Source organism: Microtus oregoni, unplaced genomic scaffold, assembly GCF_018167655.1.
Source record: "Microtus oregoni isolate MIOR12 unplaced genomic scaffold, Mior012 000002F_ref0000024, whole genome shotgun sequence".
Classification (NCBI taxonomy): Eukaryota; Metazoa; Chordata; class Mammalia; order Rodentia; family Cricetidae; genus Microtus; species Microtus oregoni.
This window is the reverse complement of record NW_024543061.1, coordinates 69427306-69454456: the sequence shown is the minus strand read 5'-3', so window position 1 is coordinate 69454456 and position 27151 is coordinate 69427306. Positions and strand designations below refer to the sequence as shown.

General features: G+C 39.4%; 1 protein-coding gene across 1 annotated transcript; it reads right to left on the bottom strand.

Moving 5' to 3' along the window:
• Window positions 1-436: 436 nt before the first annotated feature.
• Window positions 437-24369, bottom strand: LOC121436392 (C-type lectin domain family 2 member E-like). The gene is made up of 6 exons (XM_041636234.1): window positions 24282-24369; window positions 7723-7848; window positions 6235-6294; window positions 4043-4227; window positions 3005-3111; window positions 437-1648 (listed from the first exon to the last, which is right to left on the bottom strand). The coding sequence occupies exons 1-6, from the start codon at window positions 24367-24369 to the stop codon at window positions 1531-1533; spliced, it is 684 nt and encodes a 227-aa protein (XP_041492168.1). The 3' UTR covers window positions 437-1530.
• Window positions 24370-27151: the final 2782 nt, after the last annotated feature.

The window sequence follows — 27151 nt, the reverse complement described above, 5'->3', positions numbered from 1 at the left end:
CTATGATTGTGGAAAGATGAGAGGCTTTTAGCAGGCTCATAATTTGGTCTAAGTTGAGTATTGGCACTCTCTTTGTGTTAGTAGTTCATGATCCTTCCAGATAGCTACCTATGAGAGAAGAACATGAAAACCTATATGGAGTCTTTATTAAGGTTTAGAGACTGTCCATTTGCTAATTGAGAGGAATGGGTAAGAGCCATTAGTTTGGCCTACTGGTTTGTGGTTCAGGCTAGAAGTCTCTGCTGACACTTACAAAAGGGTTAATAATCAGTAAAAGAAGGGGTCATATGAGGAGCCAAGGGCTACCTCATATAGGTGGTTAGAAAGAAAAGAGAAAGAAGGGATCCAAGAGCAGGAGAAACCAGTCATGCCATATGGTGGCTCACGTCAATCTATAATCTGACATGCAGGCAGGCATACAGACAGAGCAATTGTATACATAAATAAATAAATTTTAAAACAAACAAAAAGCTTATATGGGGAAATGATACATTTAAAAAATAATTAGCAATGGTATAGCCTGTATGGTGATATATAACTATAATTCCAGTCATCTGGGAATTACAGAGAAACCAAGTTACAAAATAAGTATTATAGAAGGGGGTGGTGGTACAGATTAATAGTGAATGCTTGACAGTCATGTGAAAGTAGGTTTAATTTATATATCAATACAGTAAAAAGACAGTGTAAACAAAATGGATATTTGTAACCTGTAATTTTTTTCTTCTGGGGACTTGTTAGTGCAGTGCTATGAATGATCAAACAATAACATAAGTATTTTGTTCTTAAAACTCAAAAGTATGTAAATATTATAAGTCTATGCATCAAATGTATAAGAAGGCTCCTTATGAAACAAGGAATGAATTAAAATGGCTTGCATATGTATGCAATTCTCAAAAATTAAATTAAGAGAGTAAAATGGCATTCCTTGTAATAGTTCTTAGTCCACTGTAATTAAAAATTGTAAACTGAGAAGCAAACTCCAAAAATATTTTGACAAGATTTCTAGTGAATAAAATTACAGTGTGTATGATATTAGTTTTAATCATGTCTAGATCTCCATTCATGTTTGTCATTAAATTTTGTAAAAAATAAAAAAGTTAACTGTTTCTAAAAACATTTGGAGACTGAGACAACAAACATCTTTCCTGTGGTTATTAAATTATTTCCAGAATTTCACTTTCTGTTCATTTTTTTAATATTCAAGGCATTTCAAAGAGAAAGTAATGAAGTAAAAGTTCATAAGTGGCCATAAAAGTAGAGGTCACAAAAAATTTCATTGTACTTTAGGCTTAAAATATGAGTACCAACTCATACCTGAACACCTATTTAATGTACAGTCATCTACGGTCTCTCTCCCAAGTATCTGAAAGTATAGTCCTCTAAGATAGTTTTCATCCCTGGTGCCATCACACATTATGAATTGATTTGATATAATGTAACATAAACCATGGGTAAGATATAACAGGTTTTTCACAAATACTTTGACAATTTCTCTACCTTAGATAAAAAATTACTGGGCACTAAATACTAATATGTGTAGCTGTTGTGTTTGCTACAAATACAGTATTTTTCTACGAAGCTCTTGTTACTGGAGATCTCCTTCATAGACAGTATGGCCCAGTTGTCATCTCCTAGGACAGGTTCCCTAAAACAGAAAACAAACAAAATTTCTACAGAGGCCAGCAGTGCATTCACTCCCACAATAAAATATCACCCTACTTTACTGGTTATTTGTAGTATGAATCAAAGAAAGGCAAAATCCATGGGAAATCAGTGACACTGGTTTTTACCTAATGTCTTTTACATCCCAGGGGTCAGATTGAACAATACACCATTGCCATTAATCCATGGTGAACCCTGTAATGTGTATAGAAGGCATTTGCCAGAATCAAAAGAACTGGTACCATGGTTTGCCTCACTGAGGGTGATACTAAATTCTACCTTGACATATTTTATACATGTATACAAGTACAGAAATCCCACTTCATAATCAATTACTAACAAGGCTTTAATGATAAAAGTGACTGGCTCTGTCATTTTTGTCATTTCAGTGAAATGATTCCTTTCAAAATTACTATCTATGCTTATACCCAGGAGCCGTCTCAGTGTTCTTCAATGATGAGACTTTAGAGGAGGTTCCTAAGGTCCCAGAAGTCTCTGTATCTGAGAACAGGTGCAGCTGTGTAACAGTTGTCTGGAAAGTCCTACTTGAGCCAATCTGCAATGGCTTTCTAGGGTTTCAGGGCACTCACTGCAAATCTTCAGTTCTGTAGACAGCCCACAAGGTCATTTCTCAGCAGGAAATATTATACGTTGGTGATGGAACAGAAAAGATTACCCATGATGCCATTGTCATGTTAAAGATTTCAAGACAAACCACACTAGGTAAATGCTTTGAAGATGATGGATAATAAACAGGAAATCAAGGAGTTGGAAGTTTTCCTGTCCTCACCTCTCACTCCCTGTTCCAGGAACTACTTCCAAATTTAATATTATTTATAAATGCTTGGCCAATAGCTCAGGCTTATAACTAGCTAACTCTTACATTTTAATTAACCCACATTTCTATTTATGCTTTTCTACATAATTCATGACTTACTACCTCATTTTTTACACATCCTGCTTGCTCGAGAGCTGGCCTGCATCTCTCAAGACTCCCCTGACTCAACTGCTCCTCCTCCCATTAATCTCACTGTGTCAGTCTGTCTTCCCAAATCTCTTCTTGCTCTGCTATTGGCCAATTAGTCTCTTATTAACAATGAATATAATCCAAAGCATTGAGAATTCAAAGAATTTAAATTTGATGTAGAGCTTGCTGGGTATTGGTTCTCGCACATAAGCATACACCATGACTCAGAGCCAACCTCAAGACCAAAGGCTTATGTTTTTTGCTTTCCAGAACAATTGGCATTACACGACACTGATTTTTATCTCTCATAGGCACAATTCACACACCACAATATAGGAACATAGTAGAAAGAAAACTGGTCTGAAAACATACAAGTTATTATATTCAGTGCTGTTTGTCCACTTCCAAGGGTGTTGTAATGATTCTCTGTGCAAGCCAATCCAGTACTGAAATTTCCATGCATATGTCTTCAGGAAATTCTGTCATAAGACATTAAAAGCAAACACATGTGTCTCTTTGTTTCAAATGACCATTGAGTCTCCCTGACCTATAGCCTCCTCTCTGGATGGAAGCAGATTATAACTGAGAGTCATAGACTTTGGAGCCAGTACAATAATCAGATTTCAGTGTATGCACTTTACTCTCACAATCTAAAATATATTGGTGGCCCTCATTTTTTTTTTCTGGCTAGAATCATCCCTTAGTAAGCCTGGTCTTCAAGTTATTAACAGTTTGATGTGGAAGTGATTTCTTTCTAATCTATTGCTTTCATTGGTTAATTAATAAAGAAACTGCGTAGGCCCATTTGATAGGCCAACCCTTAGGTGGGTGGAGTAAACAGAACAGAATGCTGGGAGAAAAAAGCCGAGTCAGGCAGTCGCCATGATTCTCTCACTCCAGACAGACACAGGTTAAGATCTTTCCTGGTAATCCAGCTCGTGGTGCTACACAGATTATTAGAAATGGGTTAGATCAATATATAAGAGCTAGCCAATAAGAGGCTGCAGCTAATGGGCCAGGCAGTGTTTAAAAGAATTCAGTTTCTGTGTAATTATTTCGGATAAAGCTAACCAGGTGGCGGGAAGCGGCCCGCTGCTCCTATTACTACAACAGTTGCCACATTCAGTATGCAATACTGGCCAACATGGATAAAGACTTCCATGATTATCATGTATCTTAGTGGATTGTTTGGCCATGCAGGTTAACAATAAGTATGAAAGCATGTCTCTGGAGTGGGGCTCCAGTCAGAAGCAACCACATTAGCAACTGCATACACTAATATGTGACCTTTGTCCTTCACAAAAGAAGAAGGGTAGAATCCCTCCACAGGCTTCATATTTAACCTTCCCATCACAAGGCAATACAAATTCAACATAACAAACAACAAACCAATTCCTGATGCTTTCTTACCAACTCCTCCAGAGTTTCAAATCCAGCTAGTTGGGCCTCATGTGCCATGCAGTAGTTCTGGCTTAATGTCCAATTTCTCTCAACTTCAGAAAAATAAAAACATTTACTTCCAAGTCCAATCCAGTCATTTGGACAAGTGGCAAAGCATGGTGCAGGGGGCGAAGTGACTGCATTTTCCTTTTTCACTAAAATGCAGACAGTGCAACAAAATGATGTAACAAAGAAAAGTGTTCATGTCATATCCTCTTAGCTACCCATGCAAATCTCAGTTTTGAGGTATGTGCTTGTACTATAGCTCTACTCATTTATTACTAGAAGACACATCATATCATGATGGTCCACAACCCAGGACTTTCCAGTGCTCTGAGGAAATGCTTTATTTTTCTTCTCTGTATTTTGTGTTTTGAGACAGAATCTTGCTATATCCCCTGCTTGGACTGGATCTCACTGTGTGAATTGTATTTGTCTGGAGCCTTTACTAATCCTGCTATGTATGTCTCCTTAGTGCTGGGACTAAAGACACTATGTCCTGCAAGAAAATCATTTCTAGGCCATCAGCACCTTGGGAGTGAGAGATCTAAACTTCCTCCATTTTAAAAGCTAGAATTAAGTTTCAGTTTCTTAAACAAAGGTCTAATAATCAACAACACCCCTGACAACAAAGACAAGGGGGAAAGAGCAGAGAGCATGTACATGGCCTTAATAAGCAATACAGTATCTCAAAGCAATGACCAAAAAAAGAATGGTTCCTATAATAACTGGAACAGGACATACTTTGACTTTCCTAAGTATGCCCAAACATGGAAAAATAAGTCAAAAATATTATAATGTAACCTTAGAAATGACATAGCTGTTCCTGGAATTTCCCTAGCTATGGTTAAAAGGAACTGTTTGTCTTTGTTCCTTCCGGGTTGTCAATTTGTACAAGTGGTAGATCCCACATGCTTGAATAAATAAATGCTCTTTGTTTTTGTCTACTATTTGAATCTGGGTCTTCATTCAGTGATTCTCATACCCTTTAAAGAACTATTCCTGATTCCCGAAATCCTATAGCTCTTTTTCCCATAATACTTCACATCCTCCTTATTTCTTAAAAAATAAATAAAAAAAGTAACTCACTTGCCTGAATTTTACTATAGAGAAATGACATTGTGTAAAACATAGACATGGCAAAATCAATCTTCTATATCAAATCTTTTATAATTCTACCACACTGAATATATATATATATATATGCATACATACATACATACTGGTTCTTATAGAGCTGCTCAGAAAGGCTATTATAGACAACTCTGATAACTGATGTTAAAAAATGTGCAAAAATATGGACATTCATAAACTGCTGGTGGGAGTCAAAATTACATAGCCAGCTGGAGATTTTTCAATGAAGTTTAAAGTAAATATACTACATGACACAGCTATACCACTCCTAAGCATATGTGGAGCAAACTCACATCCTGCTACAGAGATACCTGTACATCCATAGCTATTGCTTCCCTATTTACAATAGTAACGAAATGTACTTGCTCCTAATACCCATCAAATAACAGATAATTAAATGTATTATACATATGAAACAGGATGTTATTCAGCCAAAAAGAAAAATGGAATTTAAGGAAAGTATGCTATCAAGTTAGGTCACACAAAATAAGAAAGAAAGAGGCCCAGGTATTCTGTCAAATGCAGTCCCAGCCTGTGATATACAGTGTGAACAGCTGTGAGTGTGGGCATGATTAACACATAGACAGGAGAACAAGTAAGAGAAGTGTAATGTGACCAGGACAAACAAGATATAACAAGGGGCTAGCAAGTTGTGAGAAATGGCTATAGAGACAATTGTTTTTGTAGTTTCTGCCCTATCATATTTTTTCGGATAAGTGCATAAAAATGGGATTGACAGTGAAAGTCTAAACCCATAACCAAAGCTCCACAATTTCAGAATAGCTCTTCTAATTGTGTGGAATGTCAATGAGATACATTCAATGAGATACGTAGGGCTTGGGACTTGACAGGTGTTGGAGGGGCTATGCTAATGGAGCTGTGTAATTTGTTCATTTGTGATTTTATCACAATAGAGTGAATGTGTGCACACATGTGGTGTGTGTGTGTGTGTGTGTGTGTGTGTGTGTGTGTAAGAAGCTCTGAATTTCAAAGTACAGTTTAGAAGAATAACAATTTTTCAGTCATACCTTCAACATTTTTATCCTTTACTGGACCAGAACACTTTTCTCCTGAAGAGATTCTAAATCCTAGAAATAAATGATTTCATAAGAGATAATAAATATCAGAAATGGCTCCCACACTAATTTTTAATAGAAGGAAATTGGTTGTCACTGTTACCAGTTCTCACACCCTGTACACCGAAGCTTCATCGAATAGGACAAATACAACAGATAGCGAGGATAACTATCACGTCTTTCTATCTTGCTCTTTTCAGAGCTGTGTAATAGTTTAGGTTACACTGACTAAGACTTTTTAAAAATTGTTTGTCTATGTATAGTCCTGTGTATATTCACCAACATGGTTAAAGTTTATTTTTATAAAACAATATCGCAAAACATTTATGTGAGCTATGAAAAAGGGTGTGCAAAATTATATCAGATAATTCTGAACAGTCCACAATTAAAAGCTTAGGAAAGGCATACATCTAGAACTGGTATGTTCAATATTTTCAGAGTCTGGTTGAAGACATTAACTGAAACCAAGAGTCATGGTGTGTGGGGTTCTGTGCATTCTTCCAAACAAAAACTCTTCATTGTCCTCACTTCCCTCAGGTGCATCAGCCTCCTTGAACTTTCTTCTTTGAAATTTCTTGTCTTTGTTCACTGCCTTGAATAGTTTTCCTAGGTGAATATATGTCTTCTACATCTCTGTCTAAATGTTGCCGAATGCCATCTTCCCAGGGATGCTGAGCTTGATCTCCTATGCACACTACACCTCATGCTGTTCCATCAGTGCATCTTCCTACTAGCTCCTAAATTCCCAGAGAAAACGTTTCTCTAGAGCCTTTCCTATAATGCCTGGCTCACGGTGATCAGTAAGTATAACTGAAAATGTGAATGTCTCAGAAAAAATACTACTTACCAGTGCAGGAGCAGGGGATTAGAAAAGTTAGTAAAATATATGAAGACTTGAGTGAAAATAATAAAAGAAAACATAAGACGGTAACAGGAAGGAGTTCCAGTGAATACTGAAATCACCCACATTTAATTTTCTGTACATTTTTATATCCCAATACAATAGGGGTAAGAACACAAAAAACTGCTTTAACATAATTCAAAGGACTACTAGAGCAGTTTTGCTTCAATATTTTGAGCCATCAAGCCATTAATCCAAAAAGCATTCTGTAGTTTATTCAGTGAATCCACCCTAGACAAAGTATATTGAAGGTAGTGACTCCCAAGGTCAAACCTCCTATTTCAAAAGAAGGAGCAGAAGTATGCTTGAACTTTTGACCATTTGTCAGAAGGGATTGGGACTACCTTGATGGAACATTTTAATGTCAAAATGATCAAGTAAGCTCACCCTAGGTCAGGGTGTGTAGCCACACTTTTTTCAACAACTTTTAGCAAGCTAAAACTCTCTGACCCTCAGGCAAGGTGGAAATAGGCTCACATTTTTGGGCCTCCACATCAATGTGATAGAATGTTGCAGAATTTGGACAATGAAGCACGTACCTGACAAAGCAAAAGAAAGTGCAATTACAGTTACGCTGAGGACCATGATCACTGCATAGCAGCAGTAAAGCTTAACACGAGGCTGGGTGGGGCTCTTTCTGAGACATTTTCCTTGCTGTTTTTTACCTAGAAACATAAATATCAGAATATCAACCTCAAGAACCTTTCAGGGAAAAAATAAGTTTACCCAGAATCAACTATATATTTCACTTGTACCCCCCTCCTGCAAATGCCCTTCACAGAAGTTCCTGGTCCATAAATGATACCCTTAACTTGCAAAACATTAGAGGAAAGGGAAACATTACTTTTTGCTATGATTTTTTAGTTATTGAATTAGGGACCAGTAAAAGAGAAAGAAACAGAAACAGTGGAGATCATGGAGAAAAGAAAATAACAACAAAAACCACCCATAGATGCTTTTATCCTGTCTCTTGTATTATTTTTATTAAAAAGCTGCTTGACCAGTAGCCAGGCAGGAAGCAAAGGCAGGGTAATAAGGCAGGAAGTAGAGGCAGGTAAATGAGATTTCTAAGAAGAGGGAAGTTTTAGTCTGCAGTAGTGACCCCAGCCATAGAGGAAGCAACATAGCAAGATGTGAATGCCCTACCAAAAAGGTATCAAGCCACCTTGTCTAACACGGACAAGAATTATGGGATAATATAAGTTATAAGAGTTAATAAGAAGCCTGAGATACTAGGCAAGGCAGTTTATAATTAGTGTAGACCTCTGTGTGGTTTCTTTGGGGCTTAACAACTGCAGGAACGGGGCAGGACAGAAAACTCAGTCAACACATAGATTTAGTGCTATAAAAAGAGACCTGCTTGGTTAGGACTGATGAGACTGTAATAATAATAATAATAATAATAATAATAATAATAATAATAATGAAAAGAAAATATGTGTGTAAGGTGGGATGGCACAGGATTTCATACACTAGCAATTGTCAAGTACAAACAAATGTATAAATACTGTAGCTCTCACAGTACTATCAAACACACAATTGTACACGTAATGGAACATGCTCATATTCAGTTGCTGGAAGAGCAGCAACAAAGGCTTTTAACCTCTGATTCACTTCCTACGCGTTTTCATTGGGTTCCAAAAGATCTCAATACATTGTAGGTACAATTTCTTTTGAGAGATAGAAAAAAATACAAAATATCAGCAATAAAATATAAAACCCTTGGCAGTACATTTTTATCCTTTTATTACTTTTTCAGGAACCAGAGCAGAGGAATTTCATTATTCTAAATCCAATTTATTTTTCTGTGTATAGCTAAAGAAAACTCTGCCTGACAAAAGTTCACTGAGATTTTCTTTTTATTTTTTCTTGTTCAAATAGATTTAAAGTTCTAGATTTCATATTTGGCTCTATTGTCCATTTTGAGACATTTATTGTACAACAAATGAGGAATGAGTCATAACCATAAGAACTAACTGTCTTAGCATCATATGCAGAAGACATAACATCCATTTTTTACCTATGAAACCTGTAAACTGAGACTGCTTTTCCATTTCCCGGCTGGCCAGACCCTAATAATCACAGAGAAGCTATATTAATAAAACACTGTTTGGGGAATGGCTCAAGCATATACCTTGTAAGCTCTTATATCTTAAATTAACCCATTTCTATTAATCTATGTGTCACCACAAAACTGTGAGCTATGGGTAAGTTTCCAGTGTCTTTCTCCATCAGCAGCTACATGGAATCTATCTGACTATACCTTGTTTTCTGCTCTATCTCTGCTTGGATTACCTGCCTTGCTATATTCTGCACTGTCATAGGTCAAAGCAGCTTTTTTTGTTAACCAAAGGTAATAATCCTACTCACAACATACAGAGAGGAATCTCACATCTCCTCTGTATGTTGTGAATACCGTTGGTTAATAAAGTACTGCTTTGGACCTATAGCAGGGCAGAACCTAATTAGCTAGGTGGAGAAAACTAAACTGAATGCTGGGAAAAAGGAGGCAGAGGAGAGAGAATCCATTGAGCTGCCATGGGAAGCAGCCACGCCAGAACCTTGCCAGTAGGCCATGGCCCTCATGGTAAAATGTAAAATAATAGAAATGGGTTAAATTAAGATACAAAAGATAGCCAATAAGAAATTAGAGCTAATAGACCAAGCAGTGATTTAACACATTTTCCCTGTGGTTATTTCGGGAGTCTGGGAGACTGAGAAATGAACAGTACTTGGACATTGTTTTCTTCCAGTTTCTTTCTGCTGTTTGTTGAGCAAAGTATTTTTAAGGTTCACAGAAACCTTTTGGAGAAATCTTGTTCCCTCAAACAACATTAGCCAGGAAGGAATTCAAAGATTTCCATTTTCTGTGGAAACAAAAGCAGAACATCTTTTCCAAAGTAACATATCCTTAGACTCAAATTTTGAAGTAAATATATATGTTTGTTTAGCTTAGCAGCCCCTAGAATCAAATATCTCTCTGCTGTCAAGAAATTCAAAGAAAGCACAACAATATACATAATCCAGATTCTCTGTTTATTTTTCATCATTACATAGCTTAATTTTAATTCTATCAGTTTTTCAATATTTATTTTATTGTCTTTACTCCTTTATTTATGATTGTCTGTATTCTTTTCTCTCTCTCTCTTAAGCCCATGTATATTTATCCAACACTGTGACCCATTCAGAGGTCTTTTTCATCTGATTCTGTCTTATTGTGTATCTGAAATCCTGTAAGCATTTTCTGACCAGGAAATTTTTTGTTATTTTTTTTTCAAATGAGTGTCTAAGACTAATGCTATGGCTTTGCCTGTTGACTCTGTCCAGTCCAAAATGGTGGATGCATGTTCAATGCCTCTACAAGCCATGCTGACTGCCCCAGCTTCAGGGGCACAGAGGGTCTATGTCACCATTAAGCAACTTGTATCACTCTGCTCACAAACCTTAAGTGAGCTGTAGAGGGAACTCTAGAAAAATCCAGAGCCCTTTTTGCTTCCAGAATGAACCAGGAAGCCATTTCTTATAGGAAGGAGACATGCCTCTCCTTGCAGCCAGCAAACAGAGCCTATCTTAAAAAAAAAGACATGAGACTACTAAGTAGCTGCACTTGGCTCCCATTTTTTTGTGGGTCTAGAAGCTGGTGTAGGAGTTCCTTCTGTTTGTGAGTTGCTTTCATTGGTTAAGAACTTGTCCTAGTTGGTGTGGCAGAATTTAGGTAGGCAGAGAAGACAGAACTGAATTCTGGGAGAAAGAAAGCAGAGTGGGAGAACTGCCATGGTGTCACTAGAATCAGACATGCTGAATCTCTCCCAGTAAACCACGACCTCGTGGTGATATACAGATTAATAGAAATGGGTTAAATCAGTTAGCCAATAAGAGGCTAGAGATAATGGGCCAGGCAGTGCTTTAATTAATACAGTTTCTGTGTGGTTATTTTGGGTGTAAGCTAGCTGGGCGCCCGGGACAAACAAAAGGCCACCCTCCTCATGCAACAAGAAGCACTATGTTTTCTTTGAGCTTTTGTAGGTCTTATGTGGATCCATGCCAGACATAAACACCTTTTCATAAACTGAGTTGGCTTTTTCTTTTCCTGGCCACCCAGACATGAATAATCACACAGAAACTATATTGATTACAACACTGATTAGCCAATTGTTCAACTGTATTTCTATTTAGTTCTTATATCTTAAATTAATCCATTTCTATTAATCTATGTATCATCATGAGTCTGTGGCCTACTAATAAGGTTCTTGTGTCTTTATCTGTCAGAAGGAACATGGCATCTGCCTGACTCTACCTACTTTCCTTCTCTATATCTGCTTGGATTTCCTTACTTGATATATTCTGCCCTACCATAGGTCAAAGCAGATTCTTTATTAACCAATGGTAAAAAATAAAAGAACATATTCATAGCATACAGAGGGGAATCCCACCTCAGACTTCATGTTTCCATCTTTATCCACTTTTGAATCATTTATTTTGCAATGGATAAGAATCATCACTAGGGGAAGTCACTGTCTTAGTATCATATGTAGAAAAGATACCATCCTTTCTCTACCTAAGAAATGTCACTTTGCCCATTTTACAGTTCACAGACACACACATTATAAACCCATATTGATTTTTAAAAATAAAAAATATACCAATAGAAATGACACACTCACAGTAAACATATCCATTAAAATGCTTGGTATTACCTATGTTTGGGGGAAATATAGTTTAGTATTTTGCTAAAATTTGAATACATTTACCTCACAACCTAGATCTAAGAAAAATGCCTGTGTTTACATAAAAAAGCCTATCTGTATTATAGCAACTTTTTAAATTTAGTCTGTGGTTTGCAGCAACTCAAATATCCCTGAGCTTGTGATAATATAAAACAATTTTACTCAGAACTGGGGAAGTGATAAAAAAGAAACCTGGACCTCAGTATTGCATTTGCCCATTTCTTGTGCTGGCTAAATGTTCCTCATTTTTCTGTTCCCAGAGGGAAAATCTTGTTGCCCACTTAAGTAACCCTTAAGTAGTTGGCACCAAAAGCAGTTGGCCTCAGGCCAGCAAAGCAGCTTATTGGATAAATATGTATTATATTAAAGCCTCATATCATGGATTTAATCTGTGAAACATACAGAAAAGCAGGAGATAACCAAATACAGGTAGCTGTTTTATTGACTTTAGACGTGAGTCAAGGCTCATGTGTGAACCACATCAGCACCACCATCACCACCAAATCCCAAATAGCAACCAAATCCCACACAGCCCATTTGCAGTTTACTTGGAGAAGCTGACCTCACAGCACTGGTTTTCTGCTGAGAAATTCCGACTATCTTCTCTCATTTTGCTCACTCTCTTACCCACCAGTTTCCTGTAAGGTTTCCCTGACATGTTTGAAAAACTGTTTTTGTATTCAGGTTTGAAATACATGCTCTGAATATCTACAGTCCATGCCTCAATCAATCATGTTCTGGAATCTCTTCTACTCTAGCTACTGTGTTCATAGTTGACACACAGCTGTGAAACTCACTGTGGATGAATCTCAAATGCATGATTTCTGCAGGGATCCAGCTACATGATATTCTTGGAAAGCAAGTGTGTAAGAGCAAAAAAAAAAAAAAAAAAAGAGCAAAGATGCCATAGGCTGGGTACAGAGGAAAGGAGTGTTTACAGAAGAGCACAGAGGTAATGGGGTGGGGTCTGGGTCTATAATGTGAGTATAATGGAGACTTCATTGTTACATGTGTTCTAAAAGTTTGTGAACATGACATAAATTCAATGGTGTGATTAAGGGGAAATTTTTTATTGTAGACATAAAGAAGAGTATCTGCAAGAGTCTCTCATGATGGGGGAGAGAAAGGAAGTGGGGAGCCACAGAGGAAGAGAAGGGAAGTTGTGTGAGACCAGGAAAGATGGAGATAAAAGTGAAGACCAAAAGAAAGAGTAAGAGAGAGGGGTAAGAGAAAGCATGGCGGGACCATAGAGCACCAAGAAGGTGGGGCAGAGAAGCCCAAGATATGGAGAAGTTTAGGGTAGGAGGCAGATTGAAAAGAGCTGAGATGGGCCACAGGCACTGAGTAAGCCTGGAGGTCAGCATGTGCTTTGGTGTGCTGAAAGTCACCAGAAGCTGTTTTCTACCTGACAACTCTTACTGCTTTCTTTCCTTACTTTTTGTTTTGTTTTGATTCTTTTTGTTGTTTTGTTTTTCAAAGTTAAACTCTAAAAGTTTATTATGGAAAATATCAAGTCCATACAAAAATTAAAAAATAGCGAGCATGGAGGCCTGATCTCTAGGCACCAGGAGACCCAGCGTTGGGGTGAGTTTCTGACCCTGCGGCGCCAGCCCGGGAAGGGGAGTTCAGAGGTTCCTTGGCCCCCTGTCCTTCTTGAGCTCTCGGCAGGGCCCCCACTCCCTGCATACCTCCTCTTTCTTCCTAGCCCACCCAGCTTCCATCCAGAACCCTCCCCACTTTGCCCCACCGCCTTCTTTCTGCACATAACATCACCCAGCCCAGCCAGTCTGGGCACTGGGTCCAAATCATCGGGGCACCCAAGCAGGCGGGAGTCTCTTTGTTTCTATGGCCTGCCTGCACCCAGCAGGGTAGGCGCTTTGTTTGCGACCTGCCCACCAGCATGGAGGCCTGATCTCTCGGCGCCAGGAGACCCAGCGTTGGGCACGGAGGCCTGATCTCTCAGCGCCAGGAGACCCAGCCTTGGGGAGACCCAGCGTTGGGGAGAGACAACGTTGGGGAGATCCAGCATTGGGTAGGCAAGGAGACCTGATCCGGTAAAGAAGATCCATAAGGGAGCATTTGGAAGAAGAGATGGGTAGACGCCAAGGCAAGAATTGGCCCAACAAGCTGAAAAGCAACATGAAGCCACCAGAAACCAGCGACCTCACAACGGGAGGACATGAACACCTTAATCAAGAAGAAGTAGAAAAGGTTGACTTCATGAAAGTGATTGACGCCCTTAAACAGCATGTAAAAAATGCCCTTATAGAAATGGATGAGAAATATAACAGAAAGTTTGAAGATCTGAATAAATCAGTGAATGATACCCTAGAAAACCAAGGAAAAACAATCAAACAGATAATGGAAACGGTGCAAGACTTGAAAACTGAAATGGAGGCAAAGAAGAAAACACAAACAGAGGGCCGGCTGGACATGGAAAATTTAAGTAAACAAACAGAGTCTACAGAAACAAGCATAACCAACAGAATACAAGAGATAGAAGAAAGAATCTCAGATTCTGAAGATACCATAGAGAAAATAAACACTCTGATCAAAGAAAACAGCAAGTCCAACAAACTCTCATCACAAAATATTCAGGAAATATGGGACACAATAAAAAGACCAAACCTAAGAATAATAGGAGTAGAAGAAGGAGAAGAAGTGCAGCTCAATGGTCCAGAAAATATATTTAATAAAATTATAGAAGAAAACTTTCCCAACCTAAAGAAAGATATACCTATGAAGGTTCAAGAAGCATACAGAACACCGAATAGGCTGGATCAAAAAAGAACATCCCCTCGCCATATAATTATTAAAACACAAAGCATACAGAATAAGGAAAGAATATTAAGAGCTGCAAAGGAAAAAGGCAAAATTACTTATAAAGGTAAACCTATCAGACTTACACCTGACTTCTCCATGGAAACCATGAAAGCCAGAATGTTCTGGATAGATGTACTTCAGAAACTAAGAGACCATGGATGCAAGCCCAGATTACTATACCCAGCCAAGCTTTCGTTCACTATAAATGGAGAAAATAAAATTTTCCAGGATAAAAACAAATTTAAACAATACGCAGCCACAAATCCAGCCTTACAGAAAGTAATAGAAGGAAAATCACTAACCAAGGAGTCCAACAATGACCACAATAACTCAGACATCTAGAGACCCTTCACCAACACAAATCAAAGAAGGGAAACACACAAACTCTACGACTAAAAAAATGACCGGAGTTAACATCCACTGGTCATTAATATCACTTAATGTCAATGGACTCAACTCACCTATTAAAAGGCACAGGCTAAGAGATTGGATACGAAAACAGGATCCAACATTCTGCTGTTTACAAGAAACACACCTCAACCACAAAGACAGGCACCTACTCAGAGTAAAGGGCTGGGAAAAGGCTTATCAAGCAAATGGACCTAAGAAACAAGCAGGTGTGGCCATACTAATCTCTAACAAAGTTGACTTCAAACTTAAATCAATCAGAAAAGATGGAGAGGGGCATTTTATACTCATAACAGGAACAGTTCAGCAGGATGAAGTCTCAATTCTGAACATCTATGCCCCTAATTTAAAAGCACCCACGTACATAAAAGAAACATTGCTAAAACTCAAGGCAGCCATCAAACCGCACACACTAATAGTAGGAGACTTCAACACTCCTCTCTCACCAATGGACAGGTCAATCAGACAGAAACCTAACAGAGAAATAAGAGAATTAATGGAGGTAATGAATCAAATGGACTTAACAGACATCTATAGAACATTCCACCCAAATAGGAAAGAATATACCTTCTTCTCTGCAGCTCATGGAACCTTCTCAAAAATCGACCACATAGTCGGTAACAAAGCAAACATCCACAGTTACAAAAAAATATTAGTAACTACCTGTGTCTTATCAGATCAACATGGATTAAAGTTAGAATTCAACAACAATGCTAACCCCCAAAAGCCTACAAACTCATGGAAACTGAACAGTCAACTACTGAACCATACCTGGATTTAGGAAGAAATAAAGAAAGAAATTAAAGTATTCCTGGAATTCAATGAAAATAAAGAAACAACATACTTAAACTTATGGGACACTATGAAAGCAGTCCTAAGAGGAAAGTTCATAGCACTAAGTGCCCACTTAAAGAAAACAGAGAAAGCTCACATTGGAGAATTAACAGCCCACCTGAAAGCTCTAGAAAAAAAAGAAGCAGACTCACCTAGGAGGAGTAGAAGACTGGAAATAATCAAACTGAGGGCTGAAATCAACAAAATAGAAACACAGAAAACAATCCAAAGAATCAATGAAACAAAAAGCTGGTTTCTGGAGAAATTCAACAAGATTGACAAACCCCTATCCAAACTAATCAAATGGCAGAGAGAGAATTTGCAAATTAATAAGATCAGAAATGAAAAGGGGGACATAACCACAGACACAGAGGAAATTCAGAGAATCATTAGATCTTACTACAAAAGCCTATATGCCACAAAACTGGAAAATGTAAAGGAAATGGACACTTTTTTAGATAAATACAATATACCAAAGTTAAACCAGGACCAGGTGAACAATCTAAATAGACCTGTTAGTCGCGAAGAATTAGAAGAGGTTATCAAAAACCTCCCTACCAAAAAAAGCCCAGGACCAGATGGTTTCAATGCGGAATTCTACCAGAACTTCCAAGAAGACCTAATACCTATACTCCTTAATGTATTTCACAATATAGAAACAGAAGAGTCATTGCCAAATTCCTTTTATGAAGCTACAGTTACTCTGATACCAAAACCGCACAAAGACTCAACCAAGAAAGAAAATTATAGACCAATCTCACTCATGAACATCGATGCAAAAATCCTCAACAAAATACTGGCAAACCGAATCCAAGAACACATTAGGAAAATTATCCATTATGATCAAGTAGGCTTCATCCCAGGGATGCAGGGCTGGTTCAACATACAAAAATCTATCAATGTAATCCAGCATATAAATAAACTGAAAGAAAAAAACCATATGATCATTTCATTAGATGCTGAAAAAGCATTTGACACAATTCAACACCCCTTTATGATAAAAGTATTGGAGAGATTAGGGATACAAGGGTCATACCTAAATATAATAAAAGCTATATACAGCAAGCTGACAGCTAACATTAAATTAAATGGAGAGAAATTTAAAGCCATCCCACTAAACTCAGGAACACGACAAGGCTGTCCACTCTCGCCATACCTCTTCAATATAGTACTTGTAGTTCTAGCAATAGCAATAAGACAACATAAGGGGATCAAAGGGATTCGAATTGGAAAGGAAGAAGTTAAACTTTCGTTATTTGCAGATGATATGATAGTGTACAAAAGCGACCCCAAAAACTCCACCAAAGAACTTTTACAGCTGATAAACACCTTTAGTAATGTGGCAGGATACAAGATAAACTCCAAAAAATCAGTCGCCCTCTTATACACAAAGGATATGGAAACAGAGAGGGAAATCAGAGAAGCTTCACCTTTCACAATAGCCACAAACAGCATAAAATATCTTGGGGTAACTCTAACCAAGGAAGTGAAATATCTATTTGACAAGAACTTTAAGGCACTGAAGAAAGAAATTGAGGAGTATACCAGAAAATGGAAGGACCTTCCTTGCTCTTGGATTGGGAGGATCAACATAGTAAAAATGGCAATTCTACCAAAGGCAATTTATAGATTCAATGCAATCCCCATCAGGGTCCCATCAAAATTCTTCACAGATCTTGAGAGGACAATAATCAACTTTATATGGAAAAACAAAAAACCCAGGATAGCCAAAACAATCCTATACAATAAAGGATTGTCTGGAGGCATTACCATCCCTGACTTCAAACTCTATTACAGAGCTACAGTGATGAAAACAGTGTGGTACTGGCATAAAAACAGAGAAGCTGACCAATGGAATCGTATAGAAGACCCGAATTTTAACCCACAAACCTATGAACACCTCATATTTGATAAAGGAGCCAAAAGTATACAATGGAAGAAAGAAAGCATTTTTAACAAATGGTGCTGGCATAACTGGATGTCAACCTGTAGAAGAATGAAAATAGACCCATATCTATCACCATGCACAAAACTCAAGTCCAAATGGATTAAAGACCTCACTATCAGTCAGAACACAGTGAACCTGATAGAAGAGAAAATGGGAAGTACCCTACAGGAGATGGGCACAGGAGATCGCTTCCTATGTGTAACCCCAACAGCACAGACTTTAAGGGCAACATTGAATAAATGGGACCCACTAAAACTGAGAAGCTTCTGTAAAGCAAAGACACTGTCACCAAGACAAATAGGCAACCTACTGACTGGGAGAAGATCTTCACCAACCCTGCAACAGACAAAGGTCTGATCTCCAAAATATATAGAGAACTCAGGAAACTAGACTTTAAAATGCTAATTAACCCAATTAAAAAATGGGGCACTGAACTGAACAGAGAATTCTCAGCAGAGGAAGTTCAAATGGCCAAAAGACACCTAAGGTCATGCTCAACCTCCTTAGCAATCAGGGAAATGCAAATCAAAACAACTTTGAGATATCATCTTACACCTTTCAGAATGGCTAAAATAAAAAACTCCAATGATAGCCTTTGCTGGAGAGGCTGTGGAGGAAGGGGAACACTCATCCATTGCTGGTGGGAATGCAATCTTGTGCAACCACTTTGGAAATCGGTGTTTCGGTTTCTCAGGAAATTCGGGATCAACTTACCCCTGGACCCAGCAATACCACTCCTGGGAATATACCCAAGAGATGCCCTATCACATGACAAGAGCATTTGTTCAACTATGTTCATAGCAGTATTATTTGTAATAGCCAGAACCTGGAAACAACCTAGATGCCCTTCAATGGAAGAATGGATGAAGAAAGTGTGGAATATCTACACATTAGAGTACTATGCTGCGTTAAAAAACAATGACTTCTCAAATTTTGCATGCAAATGGATGGAAATAGAAAACACTATCCTGAGTGAGGTATCCCAGACCCAAAAAGATGAACATGGGATGTACTCACTCATAATTGGTTTCTAGCCATAAACAAGGGTCACGGAGTCTACACTTGGTGATCCCAAAGAAGCTAAGTAAGAAGGTGAACCAAAGGAAAAGCATATAGTTGCCCTCTTGGCTATGGGAAGTAGACAAAATTGCCGGGGAGAAAATTGAGATCTTGGGGGTGGGGTGGGATGGGGGTGAGGGGAGATGGGGAGAGAGGGGGGAGAGGGGGAGAATGGGGGGAGCTTGGGGAAGGGGGAGGATTGGGATGAAGGAAGGTTGGATGGGGGAGCATGGAAGCACGGTTCTTAGTTAAGGGAGCCACCTTAGGGTTGGCAAGAGACTTGAACCTAGAGTGGCTCCCAGATACCCATGCCGAGGTCCCCAGGTAGTTCCTTGGGCAGCTGAGGATGGGGAACCTGAAATGACCCTATTCTAGAGCAATAATGACGAATATCTTGCATATCATCATAGAACCTTCATCTGGTGATGGATGGAGACAGAGACAGAGACCCACACTGGAGCACTGGAATGAGCTCCCTAGGTCCCGATGAGGAGCAGAAGGAGGGAGAACATGAGCAAAGAAGTCGGGACCACGAGGGGAGCACCCACCCACTGAGACAGTGGAGCTGATCTATTGGGAGCTCACCAAGGACAGCTGAACTGTGACTGAAAAAGCATGGGATAAACCTAGACTCTCTGAGCATGGCGAACAATGAGGGCTGATGAGAACCCAAGGACAATGGCACGGGGTTTTGAACCTACGTAATGTGCTGGCTTTGTGGGAGCCTAGCCAGTTTGGATGTTCACCTTCCTAGAAATGCACGGAGGGGGGAGGACCTAGGACTTACCACAGGGCAGGGAAATCTGACTGCTCTTTGGGCTGGAGAGGAAGGGGGAGAGGAGTGGGGGGAGGGGGAGAAGGGTGGGAGGAGGGGGAGGGAAATGGGAGGCTGGGAGGAGGAGGAAATTTGTTTTGTTGTTTTTTTTTTCTTTTCTCAATAAAAAAAAAAGTTAAAAAAAAAAGAATTCTCAGTATTCCTCATTGTCCGCTATGTTCAACTAGTCCGGATTTATCCCATGCTTTTTCAGACCTAGGCCAGCTGGCCTTGGTGAGTTCCCGATAGAACATCCCCATTGTCTCAGTGTGTGGGTGTACCCCTCGTGGTCCTGAGTTCCTTGCTCGTGCTCCGTCTCCTTCTGCTCCTGATTTGGACCTTGAGATTTCTGTCCGGTGCTCCCATGTGGGTCTCTGTCTCTGTCTCCTTTCATCGCCTGATGAAGGTTAATATTCATGAGGATGCCTATGTGTTTGTCTTTGGATTCACCTTACACCTGTCAGAATGGCTAAAATCAAAAACACCAATGATAGCCTTTGCTGGAGAGGTTGTGGAGAAAGGGGTACACTCACCCATTGCTGGTGGGAATGCAAACTTGTGCAACCACTCTGGAAAGCAGTGTTTCGGTTTCTCAGGAAATTCGGGATCAACCTACCCCTGGATCCAGCAATACCACTCTTGGGAATATACCCAAGAGAGGCCCTATCATACAACAAAAGTATATGCTCAACTATGTTCATGGCAGCATTGTTTGTAATAGCCAGAACCTGGAAACAACCTAGATGCCCTTCAACGGAAGAATGGATGAAGAAAGTATGGAATATATACATATTAGAGTATTACTCAGCAGTAAAAAACAAGGACTTCTTGAATTTTGCATACAAATGGATGGAAATAGAAAACACTATCCTTAGTGAGGTAAGCCAGACCCAAAAAGAGGAACATGGGATGTACTCACTCATATTTGGTTTCTAGCCATAAATAAAGGACATTGAGCTTATAATTCATGTTCCTAGAGAAGCATCACCTTTTATGATGCCACAAATAGCATAAAATATCTTGGGGAAACTCTAACCAAGGAAGTGAAAAATCTATTTGACAAGAACTTAAGGTCTTTGAAGAAAGAAATTGAAGAGGATACCAGAAAATGGAAGGATCTCTCTTGCTCTTGGATTGGGAGGATCAACATTGTAAAAGTGGCAATTCTACATAAAAGCAATCTATAGATTCAACTCAATCCCCATCAAATTCCCAACAAAATTCTTCACAGACCTTGAGAGAAAAATAATCAACTTTATATGGAAAAAAAAACCCAGGATAGCCAAAACAATCTTATACAATAAAGGAACTTCTGGAGGCATTACTACCCCTGACTTCAAACTCTATTACAGAGCTACAGTAATGAAAACAGCTTGGTATTGTCATAAAAACAGAGATGTTGTCCAATGGAATAGAATCGAAGACCTGGATATTAACCCACAAACCTATGAACACCTGACTTTCCACAAATGAGCTAAAATTATACAATGGAAGAAAGAAAGCATCTTTAATAAATGGTGCTGGCATAACTGGATTTCAACATGTAGAAGAATGAAAATAAATCCATATATATCACCATGCACAAAACTCAAGTTCAAATGGATTAAAGATATCAATATAAATCTGGCCATGATGATCCTGATAGAAGAGAAAGTGGGAAGTAGTCTGCAACACATGGACACAGGAGACCACTTCCTACGTATAACCCCAGCAGCACAGACATTAAGGGCCTCATTGAATAAATGGGACCTCCTGAGACTGAGAAGCTTCTGTAAAGCAAAGGACACTGTCATTAAGACAAAAAGGCAACCTACTGACTGGGAGAAGATCTTCACCAATCCTGCATCAGACAAAGGTCTGATCTATATAAAGAACTCAAGAAAGTAGACATTAAAACTCTAATTAACCCAATTAAAAAATGGGGTACAGAACTGAACAGAGAATTCTCAACAGAAGAAGTTCAAATGGCCAAAAGACCATTAAAGTCATGCTCAACCTCCTTAGTAATCAGGGAAATGCAAATCAAAACAATTTTAAGATACCATCTTACACCTGTCAGAATGGCTAAAATCAAAAACACCAATGATAGATAACCTATGCTGGAGAGGTTGTAAAGTAAGGGGAACACTCATCCATTGTTGGTGGGAATGCAAACTTGTGAAACCACTTTGGAAATCAGTGTGGCAGTTTCTCAGGAAACTGGGAGTCAACCTTTCTCAGGACCCAGCAATTCCACTCTTGGCAATATACCCAAGAGCTGCCCAATCATACTACAAAAGCTTTTGTTCAACTGTGTTCATAACAGCAATATTTGTAATAGAAAGAAGCTGGAAACAACCTAGGTGCCCTTCCATAGAAGAATGGATAAAGAAGGTGTGGCACATATATACTTTAGAGATCTACTCATCGGTAAAAAACAAGGACTTCTTGAATTTTGCATGCAAATGGATGGAAATAGAAAACACTTTACTGAGTGAGATAATCCAGACCCAAAAAGAAGAATATGGTGTGTGCTCACTCATAAGCGGATTCTAGCCATAAACAAAGGGCATTGAGCTATAGTTCATGATCCTAGAAAAGCTAAATAAGAAGGTGAACCCAAAGAAAAACATATATTTTTCCTCCTGGATATTGGAAGTTGACAAGATCATCGGGCAAAAGTTGGGAGCAGGGGGGTGAGGGTGGATTGTAGGGAAGGGGAGATGGGGAAAGCGAAGGGAGAAGGGGAGGATTGGGGAGAGCTTGGGGGAATGGGATAATTGAGATGGAGAAAGGGTGGATATGGGAGCAGGGAAGAAGTTATCCTAAACAAGGGAGCCATTTTAGGGTTGGCTAGAGTCTTGGCTTTAGAGGGGTTCCCAGGTGTCCAAGGGGATTTCGCCAACTAGTTCGATGGACAGTAGAGGAGAGGATGCCTGAACTGGCCTTATCCTAGAGCCACAGTGATGAATATCTTGCATATCACTATAGAACCTTCATCTGGCGATGGATGGAGAAAAACACAGAGACCCACATTAGAGCACTGGACTGAGCTCCCAAGGTCCAAATGAGGAGCAGAAGGAGAACATGAGGAAGGAAGTCAGGACCGCGAGGGGTGCGTCCACCCACTGAGACAATGAGACTGATCTAATGGGAGCTCACCAAGGTCAGCTGGACTGGGACTGATGAAGCATGTGATCAAACCGGACTCTTTGAATGTGGCTGACAATGAGGGCGGACTGAGAAGCCAAAAACAATGGCACTGAGTTTTGATTCTACTGCATGGACTGGCCTTGTGGGAGCCTAGCCAGTTTGGATGCTCACCTTACTAGACCTGGATGGAGGGGGGAGGACCTTGGACTGCCCACAGGGCAGGGAATCCTGACTGCTCTTAGGACTGGAGAGGGTGGGGAAGAGGGAGTGGGGGTATGGGAGGGAAATGGGAGGAGGGGAGGAGGTGGAAATTTTGAATAAATAAATAAAATAAAAAGATTTTATTTTGCCATTTTTGAAAAAAAAATTAAAAAATAGCAAGATAAATCTGCAACTTGTGCCTTGTTGTTTCAAATAACTGTGGGGTCTGTTTGTGGGAATCTGCAGGGAACACGAAAATGTTTTCAGTTACAGGAATATTTGATCTAGCTGAAAAACATCTACATTTTTATTAACTTGCTTTTTTGGCAAGTATAAATGCTGTTTTTCAGAAAATCCAATATCCTTTCATCAAGTTACACAAGCAAACAAAGAAAAATAAAAGCAGCAGAAGAGAGAAGAAATAAATAAAAATAAGAATGCAGTGGACATTTTCAAACACAAAAGACAGTTGTTTTTCCCTAAAGACTGCAACAGAAATCACACAAGATTCTTCATTTTCATAATTTTCCGCAAAGTGAAAATGCCAGAGCACTTCTGGTGTGTGTGGGGGTGTGGACGAATTGTTGCAGGGGAGGAGGAGGTAGCTCACCCTGCCACTGCAGCTCTCTCCTTTCTAAAGTTCCTATGAATCACAGTGCATCACAAACCCCAGGCCCTGGACCCACAGGGAACTTAGTTTCCTTCCCTCTGGGACATAAGAAGTCTGGTCTATAGCAAGTTCCTGTAACTCACAGGAGTGCAAATTACCAGATCAAGAGTGGACTAGAAAGCACACACACACACACACATACACACACACACACACACACACACACACACACACCAAAATCAACAACACAACAAAAAAATAATAAATGTATAATGAAAAATAAAAAAAAACAACTCCCCCTAACCAAATCAAACAAAAACTATGCCTCAAGCTATTATAATTAACTTATTATTTTTTCTTGACTAGTTGAATACTATATAGTCCGATAGAGTAACTAATATACCAGAGGCTCCCAATCATTTCACTTCTACAGAGTCCTACCATGGCAGGCTTAACAGGCAGGAGGTTCACTTCCTCTGTGAGACCCCCATGAAGCTCCTCTTTTCCCTTTCAGTTTGCTTCAAATTGCATTAAATACATACCCATGTCTCCCTCTCGTAGGTGGTCTGGGGTAGATGTTTCTTTTTTTAGCATGTTCATGGGAGTCTCTTCAGCCTCTATAGCAGACATCTCTGAACTGAGAGGAAAAATCTTTCCTGAACTAAGGAGGAGGGATGAAACCTGAAACTCTGGAGAGGGAGACAAAGCTTTGGTTTCTGTGTTTCCTAATAAGCACTTTGCAAGTACAACCCACTGTCCCTGTGACTCATTAGCCACTCCTTACCAGTTCTGAACACATCACCTCTAAGCAGATAACGTTTTGTTCTTGGAGGAAACAGAATTACAAAGTAGGACACTTTGAAGTGAAATTAAGTGGACTATACAACAGTAATTGTTCCAGACTCATCACAACTTCTTAAAAAAAAAAAGTATTACTTTGATGAAAGCCACTGCTATTAAGTGGGGAAAGTGTTGCTTGCTTGATTGATTAGTTGGTTGGATGTTTAGTTGGTTGGTTGATTGATTGATTGATTGATTGAATCAGTGTCTCACTTTGTAACTCTGACTAGCCTTAGACACACATTAACCCACATTGGGCCTGGATTTCTTCTCCTATGTCAGCTTAAAGGTCAGTAATGCTGTAAGGCCTGAAATTCCAGATCATATATGTGAAGGCAGATAAGACCCTGACAAGAAGGCAAAGAGGAAAGAGGAAAACAATTAAATTTCTGGAGTCAGAGGTACCTGAAACCACTAGAGAAGCAAAATCTCAGCGTGAAGAGTAAAAAAGATTGACCCCCCCGAGAAGCTTCACCAGCTGCATGGGATGTTTTCTGCCCAGGCTGTGATAAAGGGGTGTCTTTCTTTACCTTTTCTTCTATATGACTTATGGCACAAACCAATAATACTGCAGTTGCCAAGCAAGTCTAAATTCTGGAGTTGGGGAACAGACACCAGAAATAATGCCTCCATTTATCTGTGTACAAGCATCCTCAAAGGTGCAGTCAAACATAGATCACAAACCCTTTGGGAAGCACCAAGACTCAAATCTCTTTCCCTCCCACTATGTCACCCCGTAAGGCTCCTCACTATTTAAAACCTGAGCATAGTTTGCTAAAGACTCTGCTGCACTGGATTGGAAAGAATCATGTCCCAGCCATCACCAAGGAACCTTCTAAACATGCAGATCCATACTGACGACACTTAGTAATAAACTCCAGGTGACTTCTGCATTACTAAGAGACCTTTCCGGGAAAACTCCTTCCTGAGGAAACAGACAGAGCCATTCACATTCCTTGGTAAAAGGATCAATTCCTAGATTTCATAAGTTAGGTAAGTAGTTTAAAATGTGCGTATTCAGACGTCATACAGGATGTACTCTTACCTCAATCAGCTGTTGACCCCATTTCCTGTTCCTTGGTAACCTGTCTCATTTTAAAGAAAGAGCAAGGGCCACCATTTCCCCTCCTAAGACTTTGATATGCCCTTACCCTTTTATTACTGTCCTGGTCAGTGGTTGATGATATACTTTGATTAAAACAGCAGCTATTTCCATGTACAATGACCTCCTTCCTGTGATAGAGTCAAAATCTTACCTTACAACCAAAAGACAGCCTGAAGTCAGAAGGAGGAACAAAAAAGCATGATAGGAAGAATAAGTGTTCACTCAATGAAAAGCATGCATACCCAGTCCTGAGCCTCTGCCTTCTCAAGATAGTGGAGAGTTCAAATTATCAACTTACAGCCAGACTCTAAAAGTCTTGGGAAAGAGGCAGGGAATGAGATGGGGAGGAGGCTTTGTGGCCATAGAGAAGAGACCTGAAGCATATTTAATAACCTTGTATCTTAGTATTCTAACGCTATGAAGTGACACCAAAAACACAGGATCTCTTATAAAGGATAACATTTAACTGGACTTTGCTTACAATTTCAGATGTTTAGTCCATTGTCCTCATGGTGGGGAGCATGGTGATACGTATGCAGATATGGTGTTAGGGAATCTGAGAGTTCTAAATCCAGATCTGCAAACAGCATGAAGAGAGAGAGGAAGAGAGTGAGAGGAAACTATTAGGTCTGCCTTGGACTTCTGAAACCCCAAAGACCACCCCCAGTGATACATTTCCTCCTACAACACAACACCCCTCAAATCCCTTGCAAGTAGCTCCACTCCCTAAGGACCAAGTATTCAAATATATGAGCCTATGGGGGCCATTTCTATTCAAACCAACAGGAATCTAACTGACTCTATTTTAAAGGCAAGATACATTATGTTGTATCTTAAATATAAGTTTCTCTTTACTGTGAGAGTGGAGTAGCTCTGTTTCCTGAACATGACCTTCCCAAGCCCATGATCTGCAATTGTTTGTGAGAATATCCTGACCTTAACCTCCCCTGATCCCTCTTAAACACATGGGGTGATCACACTATGACTTTTTTAAGTATTTTTTTTTATTTTCTTCTTGCCCCATTGTTTCAATTCTGTAAAAGTACTAATGATTTTACTCCTTAAAAGGGGTCCAAAATCTCTCTCTCTCTCTCTCTCTCTCTCTCTCTCTCTCTCTCTCTCTCTCTATCTCACCCAATTTAGTTAGCAGTGGCTGACCAACCCTCAGTCATATCCCAATAAAAATCAAGCTTGATTGAAATTTGGCTCAAATTGTGGAGGTGGTCTCTTATTTTCACCATTGGGATAAACACCAGCACACCTTGTTACAGATATCTTTAAGGCCCAAGGGATTTTTTATCTTATAATGTGACTTCCTGCAGATGGTTCTTGAGACAGGAAGAAGCAGACTCTGGTTTGGAAAGCCACGGAAATGTGGAAAAAAAAAAAAAAAACCTCCATAATGTGGAAGGAGTCTTTGATGGAGGTAGGGTAGGCCAGGAGATTTTATGAGCTGTTCTGGGCTCT